This window comes from Podarcis tiliguerta (genome assembly GCF_965153285.1).
Source record: "Podarcis tiliguerta genome assembly, chromosome: 14".
Taxonomy (NCBI): domain Eukaryota; kingdom Metazoa; phylum Chordata; class Lepidosauria; order Squamata; family Lacertidae; genus Podarcis; species Podarcis tiliguerta.
Window position 1 is genome coordinate 13,787,578 of NC_139547.1, and position 15,617 is coordinate 13,803,194.

At 44.8% G+C, this 15,617-nt stretch overlaps 1 protein-coding gene across 24 annotated transcripts in view; it reads left to right on the forward strand.

Moving 5' to 3' along the window:
• The window catches only part of SEMA6D (semaphorin 6D), a 438,832-nt gene that overhangs the window by 415,959 nt on the left and 7,256 nt on the right, over positions 1–15,617 (forward strand). For 5 of the 24 annotated variants that reach the window (XM_083411900.1, XM_083411901.1, XM_083411902.1 and 2 more), the window contains 7 exons: positions 150–305; positions 2,904–3,077; positions 4,590–4,730; positions 4,819–4,896; positions 6,331–6,422; positions 6,811–6,867; positions 14,112–14,279. In XM_083411900.1, coding sequence (XP_083268026.1) covers positions 150–305; positions 2,904–3,077; positions 4,590–4,730; positions 4,819–4,896; positions 6,331–6,422; positions 6,811–6,867; positions 14,112–14,279 — 866 coding nt within the window. The remainder of the gene's footprint in view (positions 1–149; positions 306–2,903; positions 3,078–4,589; positions 4,731–4,818; positions 4,897–6,330; positions 6,423–6,810; positions 6,868–14,111; positions 14,280–15,617) is intronic. The other 19 variants (XM_083411882.1, XM_083411904.1, XM_083411892.1 and 16 more) reach the window with 7 other exon arrangements.

Below are 15,617 nucleotides of genomic sequence, written 5' to 3' on the forward strand. Positions count from 1 at the left end.
CGATTGTCCCAAATGGTCCCAAAGTAGCAGTTTTCGTTTGGGCTCCAAATTCATTTTGCCTTGGCTGTTCGCGCTGCTCCTTCAGAATTCTGCCCCTTCCCTTCACTTAAAAAAAAAAAAATGGGAAAAAAATGTTGCTTTCCTTTCAGACCTGGGTGCTGTGCAAAACACGGCCTAGCAGAGGCTTACAAAACCTCCATTGATTTCCCAGATGAAACCCTCTCTTTCATCAAATCCCACCCTTTGATGGATTCCGCTGTTCCCTCCGTCATTGAGGAGCCTTGGTTTACAAAGACAAGGGTCAGGTAAGGAAGGAGGCCTTGTTGAGACACGAGGCTCAGCCGCTGCACATCTGAAATGTAATACTATCCCAGCTACACCGGGCAGGACTTTGGGGAGATCAGGTTTTCCCACACGGGACTGATTAAGGCCTCATCTGCGCTATACATTGAAAGCAGTGCCATGCCACAGTCATAGCTTCCTCAAAGAATCGCAGGAACAGTTGAGACTGTTAAGGCTGCTGACAGTTGTTAGGATACCCCCTGTCCCCCTTACAGAGCTGCTGTTTTCACAGTGGTTTAACAGTCAGTCCCTCTTCCCAGGGAACTCTGCAATTTGTAGATCTGTTGTTGAGGGTTTCCATGTGCCCTCTTACTTTTCCAGGACACGTCCTCTTTTTCACGGGTAGAATCATCACAGCGATCCATAGTTAAAAGTAAGGTAAAGGTAAAGGGACCCCTGACCATTAGGTCCAGTTGTGACCGACTCTGGGCTTGCAGCGCTCATCTCGTTTTATTGGCCGAGGGAGCCGACGTATAGCTTCCGGGTCATGTGGCCAGCATGACTAAGCCGCTTCTGGCGAACCAGAGCAGGGCACGGAAACGCCGTTTACCTTCCCGCCGGGAAGTATTTATCTAATTGCACTTTGATGTGCTTTCGAACTGCTAGGTTGGCAGGAGCTTGGACAGAGCAACGGGAGCTCATCCCGTCATGGGGATTTGAACCGCCGACCTTCTGATCGGCAAGTCCTAGGCTCTGTGGTTTAACCCACAGCGCCACCCACATCCCTTATAGTTAAAAGTAGAAGTCTTCAAATGTGTCCTCTTTTTTGCTCTTCAAAATATGCCAACCCTACATCATGTTCCAGCCATTTTTGCCTCTGTCCCCATCACTGGCATGTGCCACCCACAAAAGCTTGCCCCAAAGGGTGATGCATTCCTCAGGCTGAAAAAATCTCTTCTCCTCTGATTTAAACAAGCAAATAATCACACACTTCTTTGGATCTAACCAGAGGTTGTGCAGTATGGGAGAGCTGGTTCTCGCAGGTGTCACAAAGAGCAGGACTGTGTGTGATAAGCAACCCATGGCTGGCCATGCGCAGGGCAGAGTGTACATGCCTGGCATAATGTTGTGCTCTGCTTTCCTGCCCCTTCGGCCAATGATATGAAGCCCGGGGTTGTGGTGGGAGGGCAGGGAGATGCAAAATGCAATGTTGTCAGACGTGGGATCTTTATCTTATTTACTGTTTCTTCTATATGGCTTTGTATTTCCAAACAAATAAAAATCTCAATGTGTTTTGCAACCCAGCTCCAGGCATCTGACATAACATTGCAAAATACAAAAAAACCCAAAACCTTACAAATGAAGGTCAAATAATAGAGAATAGACATTTAAGATGGCATGATTAACAGGAAAACAAAATAAGCATTGTTACAGAATTGGCTTTGTTAGATTTTCTATACAAAAATGCCATAAAATTCCATCAGAGAGCATCATTAGCAACTGAACAAAATAAGAGGCTGTTCTGCCCCTCCACCCCAGTAACCTCTCCCAAGTACATTCTTGAAAACGTTCCACATGCAAACCTCACTCTTAAGCATTCCCAGCAACCATGCAGATAACACAGCCAATCCCCAGCCAAATATTTGTTGCAAAGCAAACATCTGGTCTAGAAAAAATGCCTGGCAGCATTAAGCGTGATTTACACTCGGCTCTTCACCCACCTCCATCTAGGATGGTACAACATCGTATAAACAGCAACATAGCTACGAGGTTCTCCTCCTCTTCATATCATCCCACAACCCTATGATGGAAGTTAGGTTGATTGACAGGGACTGGCCCAAGGTCTCCTAGTGAGCTTTGTGGCTGAGTAGGGGCTTGAACCCTTGAACACTAGCACCACACTGGCTCAAATTGCCCTGCAGAGTTTCTGAGTGAATCATTCCAACCGCAACCCATTGGCTTTGGTGGAGAAAGGAAACACGGCACAACCCTAGATATACCTACTCAGAGGCAAGTTCCACTGAGTTCAAGGATTGCCTCATCAGCAGAGCACTTATTCTAGTCCCACTTGAACGGGTATCAGGTTTCTTGTCATTGACACACTAGCAAATTGGCCACCAAGCTGTGGGGGATGTCTATGGAAGCATGAGCTAGCACGAGTGGGATTTGATTACAGTTGCCAAAACCATAAATGGTTCTCCAAAACCACTTTGGAGAATGAGTCTGAGTCTTTGACTGTCACTCAGTTGTGTTTCCAGACAGTGACTATTCCGGTTGTTACTCAACTGTTCACAACACTTGGCTTGTTAAACATAGCATTCCTTCCCTCTCATTCCTTAGTGCAAGGATGGGGAGCCTTTGCCCCACCAGATCTCTCAGGACTGCAACTCCCTACATTCCCGGCCATAGGGCCATTGGGAGCTAAAAGCATCCCCCAAAGTGATGATTGAAACCAGCATAAATAGATAATTCAGTGTTGTTAGCTTGTGCTATGAAGGGACAGATGCCTCCCCAAACCAGGCAAAAGCAGTGGTACTTCCGTATTCAGGACCTAGGAGGAACAAATCTTTGGGGTCTTTAATGTGGAGGAATTATTATACAGGAGATCTTGGTCTTGACAGGTATCGGTTGACAGCGATCGCAGTGGACCACTCTGCCGGCCCATATCAAAACTACACAGTCATCTTTGTTGGCTCTGAAGCTGGAATGGTACTTAAAATCTTGGCAAAGACCAGACCTTCTTCTTTGAATGACAGCGTGTTACTGGAAGAGATTGATGCATACAATCATGCAAAGTAGGTATACTTTTACAAGAACTGCTTGGTGACATTGTACAGCGTCTGTCTCGTTTGAGTCACTTGCTGCTTTGCCGCCTGATTTAAATGTGTTCCCCACCTCACCTCCTTGTCTGATGCTTTCCCAGCGCTTAGGGGAATGTTTATTTGAGCAACATCTGAAAATATTTGTGTGCTTGCCTTGCATTCTAATTCCGTGTGCATGCCGCTCTTAAGTCAGAAAAAACTGCCCTATTCCTCAGTGTAGGAGCAGTCCCTTGTTTGCTGACGAACACACCCAAAACACATTGGTTGATACGTACTAGAATAAAAGAAAGAGTACGGGGTCCATCAGAACATTCAATCAGAAAACAATTGAGGGACAGTTTCCCTGTGGAAATTGTAGCGTTTGTCCAAAATGCAGTTGGTATCATTCCAAGGGATAACAAGGAATATCAGAGCAAAGGTTTTTATGTGGATGAAAGCCTTTTTTACTGGGCTTCTTATGGAGGAAGGGTGGGATATAAACATGGTACTGATGATAATAATAATAATATATGTATGTAATACAAAATAAGCGATCTACATAGTAGCAAAGGGACGCGGGTGGCGCTGTGGGTTAAACCACAGAGCCTAGGGCTTGCCGATCAGAAGGTCGGCGGTTCGAATCCCCGCGACGGGGTGAGCTCTCATTGTTCAGTCCATGCTCCTACCCACCTAGCAGTTCGAAAGCACACCAGTACAAGTAGATAAATAGATACCGCTCCAGCGGGAAGGTAAATGGCATTTCCGTGCGCTGCTCTGGTTTGCCAGAAACGGCTTAGTCATGCTGGCCACATGACCCGGAAGCTGTACGCCGCCTCCCTCGGCCAGTAAAGCGAGATGAGCGCCTCAACCCCAGAGTCGTCCGCGACTGGACCTAATGGTCAGGGGTCCCTTTACCTTTACCTTCTTGGTGGCAAAGGACCCACCAGGCACCACCTTGCCAATGGCTCCCTCCACCCTGTATGAATTTGGGAATCTGTTCTAGCATGATAAATCAGCAGTTTGCCATATTTTCTCCCCCACCCTTAATTCTATCGAGATCAACCCATATGTCTTCCTAAAAGCTCTGAGGAAATTGGGCTTTTCTTATTCCTGGCATGCAGCTTTTTCATAGATGGATGTAACCCACCTCATAGTAAATTCAGAAGTGATAAACTGGATTAAAGTTTAGCCAAGTTACAGGGGACCAGGCAGAGGGCCTTCTCGGTAGTGGCACCCGCCCTGTGGGACGCCCTCCCACCAGATGTCAAAGAGAAAAATAACTACCAAACTTTTAGAAGACATCTAAAGGCAGCCCTGTTTAGGGAAGCTTTTAATGTTTAACAGGTTATTGTATTTTAGTGTTTTGTTGGAAACCACCCAGAGTGGCTGGGGAAGCCCAGCCAGATGGGCAGGGTATAAATAATAAATTATTATTATTATTATTGTTGTTGTTATATAAAGGGGGTCAAAAGAAATAACAGTGTCCAAATTTCTTGTGTTGAACAGGTGTAATGGGGATGGTGAAGAGGACAAGAAGGTCATCTCCCTGCAGTTGGACAAAGAGCACCATGCCTTATTTGTTGCATTCTCCAGCTGCGTCATTAGAATTCCACTCAGCCGCTGCGAGCGTCACGGGTCGTGCAAAAAGTAAGCCCTCTCTGTCCAAACATGTCTATACAATGGAGTGCACCAAGCTTAGGAGGTGGTAAAAAAGGTTAATTTCCTCTCGCCGCAGGTCTTGCATTGCGTCTCGAGATCCTTACTGTGGCTGGCTGAACCATGGGACCTGTGGAAGAGTGAAATCAAGCATGTTGTAAGTGGCAGGATTTTTAATAAATACACGGCAGTGTGTTAGTCAACGCAAGCACCTTTAAATAGGTTTTAATATGCAGCATGGGTCAGGTGTTCTTGAAACAGAAAGTCATTGGTTGAGATGTGCAGAATGGACCTCACAAAACCATCTTAACTACCAACTAGTTTCTGGGCTCAGTTTATGGAGGGGTTAATAATCTTGTGAAGCTTTCAACCATCTGGGACCAGGTTGTCTGAAGGGCCGTTTTCACCCATATGAACCAGCTGGACAAATGAAATTTAACTTTGCTCTGTGGCCCATCATTAACTAATATCTGATGGGGTGGTACGAGGTACAGGACCATCTCGGTGATGACAGCACAGTTGTGGACATTTCTCCCTGGGGAAGTCACAGCATTGGATCAGGGTCGTGTGAGCATAGGAACATTAGGAGAGCCCTGCTAGATGAGACCAAAGGGTTACCAGTATCCCGTTTGACATAGAAGCCAACCCAATGTCTCTGGAAGCAGGACATGAGTGGCAGGGTGGTGGCAATAGACCTCACATTGCAATCACCCAGCAACTGATAATTCATAGGCATGCTTCCTCTGAATCTGGACATGATATTTGTCCAACATGGCCTACATTTCTACTCCCCAATACCATGATCAGAGGAGCTAGTAAAAGTATAAAAGGTTTTATGGTGCCTTGTTGCCAGGGAAAGCAGGGCAGGGAACTATGAGTCAGATTGTGTTGGACAGCTCTGTCATTAGATAGGCATAGTGTTAAGTTCTCCTGAGCAAGACCCTTTGGGATGAATAGAAGTCATAAGCCAGGCATAGGCAAACTCAACCCTCCAGATGTTTTGGGACAACTCCCATCATCCCTAGCTAACAGGACCAATGGTCAGGGATGATGGGAATTGTAGTCCCAAAACATCTGGAGGGCCGAGTTTGTCTATGCCTGTCATAAGCAGATACAACACCACGTGGTTGTATTAATCTCTGCTTCCCATTCATTTCACTGGGGCCTGTGTAGGAAATCTTCCCTGTGGGTTGGGTGTTATTTGGCTGTGGCTATTTAACCTGCTTGAAGTTGCAAGGATTATTGTGAAGAAGGCATAGCCATTAAATGGTTGAGATTCCAAGCAGAGGTTGCTGAAGACAAAATCTCTTCCCTTCATTGTATATCCAGCGCCCAGCTCCCCTTAGCAGCAGACTTTCTCAACCTGTGGGCCTCCGGATGTTGTTGGACTACAACTCCCATCACCCCTAGCTAGCAAGGCCAGAGCTCAGGGATGATGGGAGTTGTAGTCCAACAACATCTGGGGAGGGACCCACAGGTTGAGAACCGCTGCTTAGCAAATGCTGAATGAACATGTTTTGCGGCTTTTGTGTTTCTTTTGAGAATGACGGTGGCCATTGGTTTCTTCCCCAACTAATGCTGTTAATTGCAGGTTATCTTTGTTTGTTTCATACAACCACAGCGTTGGAGGATATGAGCAAGATGTGGAATATGGCAACACCGCACAACTCGGGGATTGCCACGGTAAGCACAAGTCCCGGGGGCCAACTTGAGAATGTGGCATGGTTTGGTTTGCGGGCCACACTCTTGTCGGTGTGGATGTCACACAAAAATGGCACGGAGCACCCCGCCCCCTTGTAAACCATTTAGCACAAACCTAAGCCACTTGATCTTGGGTGGTGGAACCCCCCCCCCTTGGCCATTTTTCTCCCAGCCTTCATGTATTGTTCATGAAGGTCTAGATGTCAACTTATTAAAACAGGTATTCCCCACCCCTTTTCCTTTTTTTTTTTCCCCCTTCCTTTTGGGTGAACCTATTGTGTTTTGTTTTCTGATTTTCAGCTTTGGAAATCTATTTTGCTTTTCCTTTCGGTTACTTTTCACTGATTACGTGTTCCTTTAATTCTTTTAGAAATTTTGCCTACTACAACTACACCAGATTACAAAATATTTGGCGATCCAACATCTGGTTAGTTTTTTTCAATCATTTTTTTCTCCCCCCCCCCCCAGTTAATGGAACTTTTCTTTCCTTCAGTTCAGCATTTTCAGACAGCCTCGTCCCCCTTTTCTTTTTTACTTTTCTTTTCCTCCTCCCTTTTTCTTTCCTTTGGTGCGGTTGGCAAGACCTCCATATTTTTTGCTTTTCTGCTTTCACTCATCTCTCTTCCGATGGTCAAGGAGCAGCCAAGACTTCCTCTCACTATTAGCACTTTCCACCTTGTGTATCTGCATGCTTAAGAGCTCATTGTTAATTGAGACACATCTTTTATTAAGTGAAAGAGCCTGATTAACATAGATGACATTCTCACTGCACGAAATGTCCGCTAAGCTTCTACTCTGTCCCCCTCCACTCAACCATGTCTTCATGAATGCTACCCTAGCAGTTAGATGCCTGGTCCACTTCATCATCTCCTCCCTTTCCTCCTCCTCCTGTGTCGTCCCGGCTATTTATAAAAAGCAAATGCACATTTCCCCCCCCCCCCTGAAATGTGTATTTCTGAAATGTTGGAAATGTGTTGATATCTTCAAAGGTTTTCAGAAATGCATTTGTGCTAATAGCATCATATCCACTAATCGGTGGCATTTAGCATCAGATTGCTTCAAGTTTTATGTGCTTCTTCCAGAAAAATTACAGAGCAAATGAGGGGCCTTTAATAAGCTGTTGGCAAGAGTGAGAAGGATGGGGGTTCCCCCCCCCACTCGCATCACAGGACTTGTCTTTGTGCTTCCTTTACAGAGGAAACCCAACCATTCTCCAAACTACAGGCAAACTTACAATAGGCTTTTCATGTCTGCAATACTATTTCAATTGCCTACATATGGATTTCCCCCCCTCTAAACTCTGATCCCTCAGCTCTCATGCAGCAAGAGAAATTATACAATAGCTTTCCAAGAGGTGTCTTGGTTTAGGTACTGAAACATAGAGTTCAGTTCCAAAAATCGGTGGTCTGGGATTTTGTGTGTCGTTACTGAAATCTCAGCATCTTGCCTGAATAGGAAAAGTAACAACAGTAAGGAAAGTGGTTGTAATATAGGGCACAGTTAGATATGTAAACCTAGAATTAAAAACTGAATACAAAAAGAATTTCCTTGCCTGGATCATTAGGAAAGGGATCAAAGATAAAACTGCTACTATTACAATGCCTTTTACACATTGTAATTTACTATGGTGTGGCCACAGTTTTATAATAATAATGATAATGATAATAATAATGATAATAATAATAGTAGTAGTAGTAATAAAAATAAAAATAAAAATATTTATTATTTATACCCCGCCCATCTGGCTGCGTTTCTCCAGCTACTCTGGGCGGCTTCCAACAGAACACTAAAAATACAATAACCTATTAAATATTAAAAGCTTCCCTAAACAGGGCTGCCTTCAGATGTCTTCTAAAAGTTTGGTAGTTATTTTTCTCTTTGACATCTGGTGGGAGGACGTTCCACAGGGCAGGTGCCACTACCGAGAAGGCCCTCTGCCTGGTGCCTTGTAACTTGGCTTTTCGTAGCGAGGGAACCGCCAGAAGGCCCTCGGCGCTGGACCTCAGTGTCCGGGCAGAACGATGGAGGTGGAGATGCTCCTTCAGATATACTGGACCGAGGCCATTTAGGGATTTTAAGGTTTTGGTTCAGTTCTGGTTGCCACACCTCAGGAAGGATATTGTAGAGCTGGAAAAGGTGCAGTCCAGATTATCATTTGGGGGCTGAAAGAAAGGTTGCAGCTTACACTGAGTGAGAGGGGTAATGTGACCAAACTATGGAGAAAACGCAGAAGGGGAAGTTTTTCTTCCGCTCTCAAAATACTATAATGTATGTGTTATACATTAATAATAAAGTCAATATTTTAATGGAGACCACTCTGAGGTATGCATAGAGCGATACAGTGGTACCTCGGGGGTTAAGTACTTAATTCGTTCCGGAGGTCCGTTCTTAACCTGAAACTGTTCTAAACCAGAAGCACCACTTTAGCTAATGGGGGCCTCCCGCTGCTGCCGTGCCGCCGTTGCACGATTTCTGTACTCATCCTGAAGTAAAGTTCTTAACCTGAGGTAATATTTCTGGGTTAGTGGAGTCTGTAACCTGAAGCGTATGTAACCTGAGGTACCACTGTATATGTAAAACTATGACAAATAAATGCTAGAACTCAAGACCATCCAATGGTGTGGTAGAATATTCAGAACATTTCTTCAGACTGCATAGCTGCCATCTTGGGCAGCTCTAAAAGCAAATTTGACAAATCCATGGAGGCTGAGAGAATTAATGGCTACTAATCATAATGGCTATATCGTATGGATTAGAGGCAATACATCTCTGAATAATAATAATAATAATAATAATAATAATAATAATAATAATAATAAAATAATTTTATTTGTACCCTGCCCATCTGGCTGGGTTTCCCCAGCCACTCTGGGCGGCTTCCAACAAAGATGAAAAATACACTAAAATGTCACATATTAAAAACTTCCCTGAACAGGGCTGCCTTCAGATGTCTTCTGAATGTCAGGTAGTTGTTTATCGCTTTGACATCTCATGGGAGGGCGTTCCACAGGGCGGGCGTCACTACCGAAAAGGCCCTCTGCCTGGTTCCCTGTAACTTGGCCTCTCACAGTGAGGGAACCACCAGAAGGCCCTCGGAGCTGGACCTCAGTGTCCTGGCAGAACGATGGGGGTGGAGATGCTCCTTCAGATATACTGGACCGAGGCCATTCAGGGCTTTAAAGGTCAGCATCAACACTTTGAATTGCACTCGGAAACGTACTGGGAGCCAATGCAGATCTCTCAGGACTGGTGTTATGTGGTCCTGGCAGCCGCTCCCAGTCAGCAGTCTAGCTGCCGCATTCTAGATTAGTTATAGTTTCCGGGTCACCTTCAAAGGTAGCCCCACGTAGAGCGCATTGCAGTAGTCCAAGCGGGAGATAACCAGAGCATGCACCACTCTGGCGAGACAGTCTGCAGGCAGATAGGGTCTCAGCCTACGTACCAGAATAGAGGTTGTTAGAGGAAACAAGTGGTAGAGGAACAGCACTTTTCCTACTTCGGCTTCTCATAGACATCTGGTTGGCCACTATGGGAACAGTGTTAGTTAGCTGCCCACTGTCTCTGTATGTGGAGGTATTATGTATTATCATCATCATTAGCTCTTATACCTGACATAGCTGAGTTGTGGTTTGTCTGTCCACCTGTCTGTCTGTCCACTCACTATGCATTCAGACACCTCTTGAGATATCGCTGCCAAACTTAACACAATGATTCCCAAGATAGAGGAGCTGGTTTCCCATCTATGTTTGGCTACTGTTGTGACACCGCTTTACATCAAGATGCTGGACTGCAACGTTTTGGACGCCTCTTAAGATAAGGTCACCAGATTTTGCATGATGGTGCCTGAGATGCAAAGAGCAGTAGCAGGACTGTTTGTAAAAGAGCTTTCAAACAGCCCTGCACTGTGCTTTGACTGTGTGTTCTTGTCCCCAGAAGGAGAAGAGACTTAGCACTGCCTTGCTGCTCCCAACTATATTGGACTTTAAAAGCCTTAATTAGCACAACTCCCAAGGCCAGATTCTGGTTTATCGTTGCCTGGGTTGGGGCAGGGAAGGGCACACACAGCCCTAGAAACTGACAGTGCATTACCCATTTATAATCTCAGTGTTTAATAATAATAATAATAATAATAATAATAATAATAATAATAATAATTGTTTCTGAGAATTCTCAAGCAAGACCAGCCCTTACAATTGGTGGGCTATATAGGTTTGCAGGTTTGTTGGCATGTCTGTTCACTATGCATTTGGACTTAAGACCTTGTAACCAAATTATGCAACTTGCTTTTGATAATTTAAGGGTAGGGCATGAGACAGGCTATTTCAAGGTGTTGGTCTGCAGGGCAAGCCTTGCAGGGGGTTGGGACCAGATGATCACCAGAGTCCCCTTGCAACTCTACAATTCTGTGATTTGAATGTTCCTGAGAGCAGGGGTCTTGTCCCTGTTTGGATACAATGGGACACCATTTTGAATCAAGATGGCAGACTAAACCTTTCAGAGCTGCACCAGTGCTTTGGTTTCCCAGAATTCCTGAGCAGCACAGGAGGGAAATGATCGAGGAGGCAGGTGTCAGAATATGAACCTAAGAAGAGTGTGCTGGATCAGACCAGTGGCCAACCAAGGTGTTTGTGGCAAACCTGCAAGCAGAGCCCAAGCACACTTCCCCCTCCTGCAGTTTCCAGCAACTGATAATCGGACGTATTACTGCATCCAGCTGTGAAGTCAAGCATAGCTAGTGGCCATTGATAAGCTAATCAAGAACTCATTTAATCCCCTTTTAAAGCCATCCAAGTTAGAGGCAATCTCTGCCTCCTGTGGGAGGCAGTTCCACAGTTCAACTTTGTGCTGTGTGAAGTAGTACAGTGGTACCCCGGGTTAAGTACTTAATTCGTTCCGGAGGTCCGTTCTTAACCTGAAACTGTTCATAACCTGAAGCACCACTTTAGCTAATGGGGCCTCCTGCTGCCACTGCGCCGCCGGAGCACGATTTCTGTTCTCATCCTGAAGCAAAGTTCTTAACCTGAGGTACTATTTCTGGGTTAGCGGAGTCTGTAACCTGAAGCGTATGTAACCCAAGGTACCACTGTACTTTCTTTTATCTGTTCCCAATAGAAGTTTTGAAGCCCTGTTTTCAACAGGGGCATCAGTTCCCGTCTGGTGGTGGTTTTTTTGTTGTTGTTTTTTAGCATTTCCATCCCAAATTCCTCCTAAATGCTTAGACTGCTGCTTTTTTTCTTTAATTCAAAAGGCAAAATTCCACGTTGGGCTTCAATGAGAGCACAATCCAGTACAGAGTACGCTCCTCTGATGTTTCCTTAATTCTATCTGCCAATTACAATTTTTTTCCACATGCTTTTTAATGCTTCTGGAAGTTTGACAGCAGACGATTCTTTGATGCTATTTGCACTTCTGTAATGAAACAAGAATGGTGTTTGATGGATTTTGTTTGTCCAAGAACTAATTCTGGTGGGGAGGGAGGAAAGTCGCAGTTCCCTTGTGTGAAAAATATGCCCTTTCTGCCTGTGCATGAATGGATGAAAAAAAAAAAATCAGGTTTACTTTTAAATGTTGACATGACGCACTTGATTCCACACTGTCCATTAATAGGGATTTGTAAGTCACATTAACCCAAAGCTTTCCACTGCAGATATGCACAGGAGGTTTAGAAATTGACACCACCCCTGATGTCAACATGAATTGTGGCATATGAGCTATAGAACGCTATGAATTCCAAGTTTTGCTTTTGTCCAGTTATATCAAGCTCCTGGCCCTCATGATTACAGACCTGATTGCCTGAAAGCTTCCTTGCCGTTTCTGATAAAGGCTCACACCCATTCCTATGAATCCACCATAGCTATACAGTAGCTGTTACTGCTGTAGCTCAAGGCACAATCCTTTTTTCCTTTTCCTTTTTACAAGTGAGATTGAGACATCCAAAACACCCACACCTGCCATATTCTTCCCAAGGCCCATTAGAAGAGGCCCTATTGGCACTGCAAGAGGCTGGACCTCATTGATGCCATAACACTAAATGTTGCACACTATGGAAGGTCTGGGAGGAGATCTCAGTGAGACCTTTGCTCAGTCAACATGACTCTTAAGTCTGTGAGCTCCTTACCTCTCTATACATATATTGTTTCTAGTCAAAATGTCTTACACACAGAGAGAGAAGTATGGGCAATAAAGTCGCAATAAAAGTATTACAAGCATTCTGTACTGTCTTGTCTCAATTCTGCACCCAGAGGATTGTGTGCATAGTATATAATAATAATAAGAATAATAATAAATTTTTATTTATATCCCGCCCTCCCCAGCCGAGGCTGGGCTCAGGGTGGCTAACAACAATAAAATAATACAACATTCTAAAATCATTTCATTAAAAAATTACTTCAAATCAAATTGATGGCAACTATTGGGCTAGAGTTCTGTGAAGAATTACCAAAGGAGGGAGTCAGGATGTGCCGTGGCCAAAGGCGTGGCTGAACAGCTCTGTCTTGCAGGCCCTGCGGAAAGATGTCAAGTCCCGCAGGGCTCTAGTCTCTTGTGACAGAGCGTTCCACCAGATCGGAGCCACAGTCAAAAAAGCCCTGGCTCTGGTTGAGGCCAGCCTAACCGCCCTGTGGCCTGGGACCTCCAAGATGTTTTTGTTTGAAGATCGTAAGTTCCTCTGTGGGACATACCAGGAGAGGCGGTCCCGTAGGTACGAGGGTCCTAGGCCGTATAGGGCTTTAAAGGTTAAAACCAGCACCTTAGACCTGATCCTGTATGCCACCGGGAGCCAGTGCAGCTGGTATAGCACCGGGTGAATGTGATCTCGCAGCGAGGACCCCGTAAGGAGTCTCGCTGCAGCATTCTGCACCCGCTGGAGTTTCTGGCTCAAGGGCAGCCCATATAAATCTATGCAGAGCTTTGTTTTGTGAAATTGATTCCACCAGCAGGATGCAAAGCAAGGCACTCAGTTTACAATGAATCCCCTCATCATAAATGCGTTAGGGAAAGGGGATTAGCTCTTCAAATGCCTTTTCTGTGGTGGCTCCCCAAATGTGGAATGCTCTCCCCCCAGGGAAGCTTGCCTGGTGCCTTCGTTACATATCTTTAGGCGCCAGGCAAAAAATTCCTTTTTACCCAGGCATTTGGCTAATGAAACAATCGATGACCTTTTAAACTTGGGGGGGGGGCAGGGGGAGGTTATGATTTTATTTTTTATTATGTTACATGTTTTTATACTGTAACCTGTCCTGTGATCTTCAGATGAAAGGCAGTATATAAATGTAATAATAATAAATTGACAGGAAAAATATCAGAAACCCAGCCTGACACAGAATAAGGCAGCTTCCTCCATTCCTAAATTCTGCTCCCCTCCTCCATTTTCCATCTTCCTTACTGATTTTATTTAAGCACCACAGTCATTGAATAATGGCAATAATTCGCAATACATTTCCTGCCCCTAACTTTAAATCTGATTTTAAAGAGCAAGTCACAGTATAATGCTGTTGTTCCCCGTGCAACTCCTAAGCCTATTTTCCAAATACAATTTAGCAGTCATCGTGCAAAGTCACTAATTGTTGAGGGTTTCATATAAAAAAAGAAACACACACACACACACCGTAGAGTGGGGGGAACCTGACTGCAATGCACATTAATAAAAGCAAAATCTGTTTGCCACCACAGACATGGCGTTACCCTCAACTTCTGTTACCACAGTGGAAAGTATCCCCGTTTTCTCACCCAAAGTGATTGGTTCCTGGAAACCTAAAGTGACTGGCTCCCGGAAATTTGTAGCCCAAGATGACCCAAACACCTCTGATTACTCTGATTCATTATCAGGGGTCCCGAAGGGTAAGGCCTAACCAGGGGTTTTATTACGGTTGAAAGGAAACCTGATAGCTTCAGCAGTTTCAAATTCAAACGCTTGTTCTTATCAAAATGTGCATGCAATATCATCCTGTGTATGTAATAAAAAGGTGCAATCGTGTCGCCTCTCTCTTTGGGGCCAAGAGAGCAGGGAGGAGGGGGGGATTTGGGAGACAAGATGAGCAGCAACACAGAGTTTGCATCACTGTTCAACAAACTCATGCTCATCCTGTTATTCTCCCCCCCCCCCAGTCAAATTTTGTTTTGCATACGCATTTAATGCATGCTCAACAGCGCATGTCAGCCGAGCATCAAATCCCATTGAGTTCAATGGAGCTTACTCCCGGAAAAGCATCCTCCCGCACCACACTGCCTTTTGTGTACTTTGTTATGGGCCTGCGATATTCCTTCTGGCTGGTCCACAATGTCAAAGTTTTACTCTCTCGCATAAGGCTCGCTGCAGCATAGCTTTGCAAAAAGCCTTTGCAAAGAGTAAGCGCATTAATCCACCACAGCAGAAACGAGAGCATTCTGGCTTTTAACAAAAGACCCTCAAACCCCTTGCAGCACAAGCTTCCTTCCAATTGCTGCATCCTTTATCAGCGCTAAGGTGTCTTTCTGTGAGATACACCTCAAAACTGTGGGAGTTTGAGTTTCCTAAATCTCTCCCGCTAAGAACAACTCCGCATGTTAACATCATCACAAACAGTGGGTTAATCGCCATGTAAGAAGAATCATGTATTCCATAAAGGGCAGTGTGGTGCTGCATGGTTGACCGTAGGTACATAGATCAGGCAGCTGGTGCATATACTGTGACTGTTTGATCTGTGTATCCATGAGGAAGTTGGGGAGGGGAAAATCCCTGCAAATAGCAGCTTCTGCATTATGAGGTGTCAGTTGGACACAGATTGGAGAGGACTCCATTCAAAGCACGCTGGACTATTGAGTCCTTTGAGTGATGCTCTCTCTCTCTCTCTCTCTGCCTAATCCAGCACATAGGATTGTTGTGAAGATAAAAATGGAATAGCCCATTTCATCCTCACAACTGAAAAATAAATGAGAGAGAGTGGGGGGCTTCACGTCTGAACAGGCCCCTTATCTTCTCATCCAAACTGGCTCGTCCTCTGTTATCTGGATACCCAAACTGGACACCTCTTAGTAAATGGCACATATCTGCATGATTCTGTCTTTTCTTTTCTCAAAAAAAGAAAAAAATAAGTCGTAAGTTCTCAAGCAAACCTTTCACATTCAAGTATTCAGCGAAACGTATCAGGTTTCCTTTTGGCCATTGTGGCAGCGCATTCGTAATTTGCTTCAGGTGTT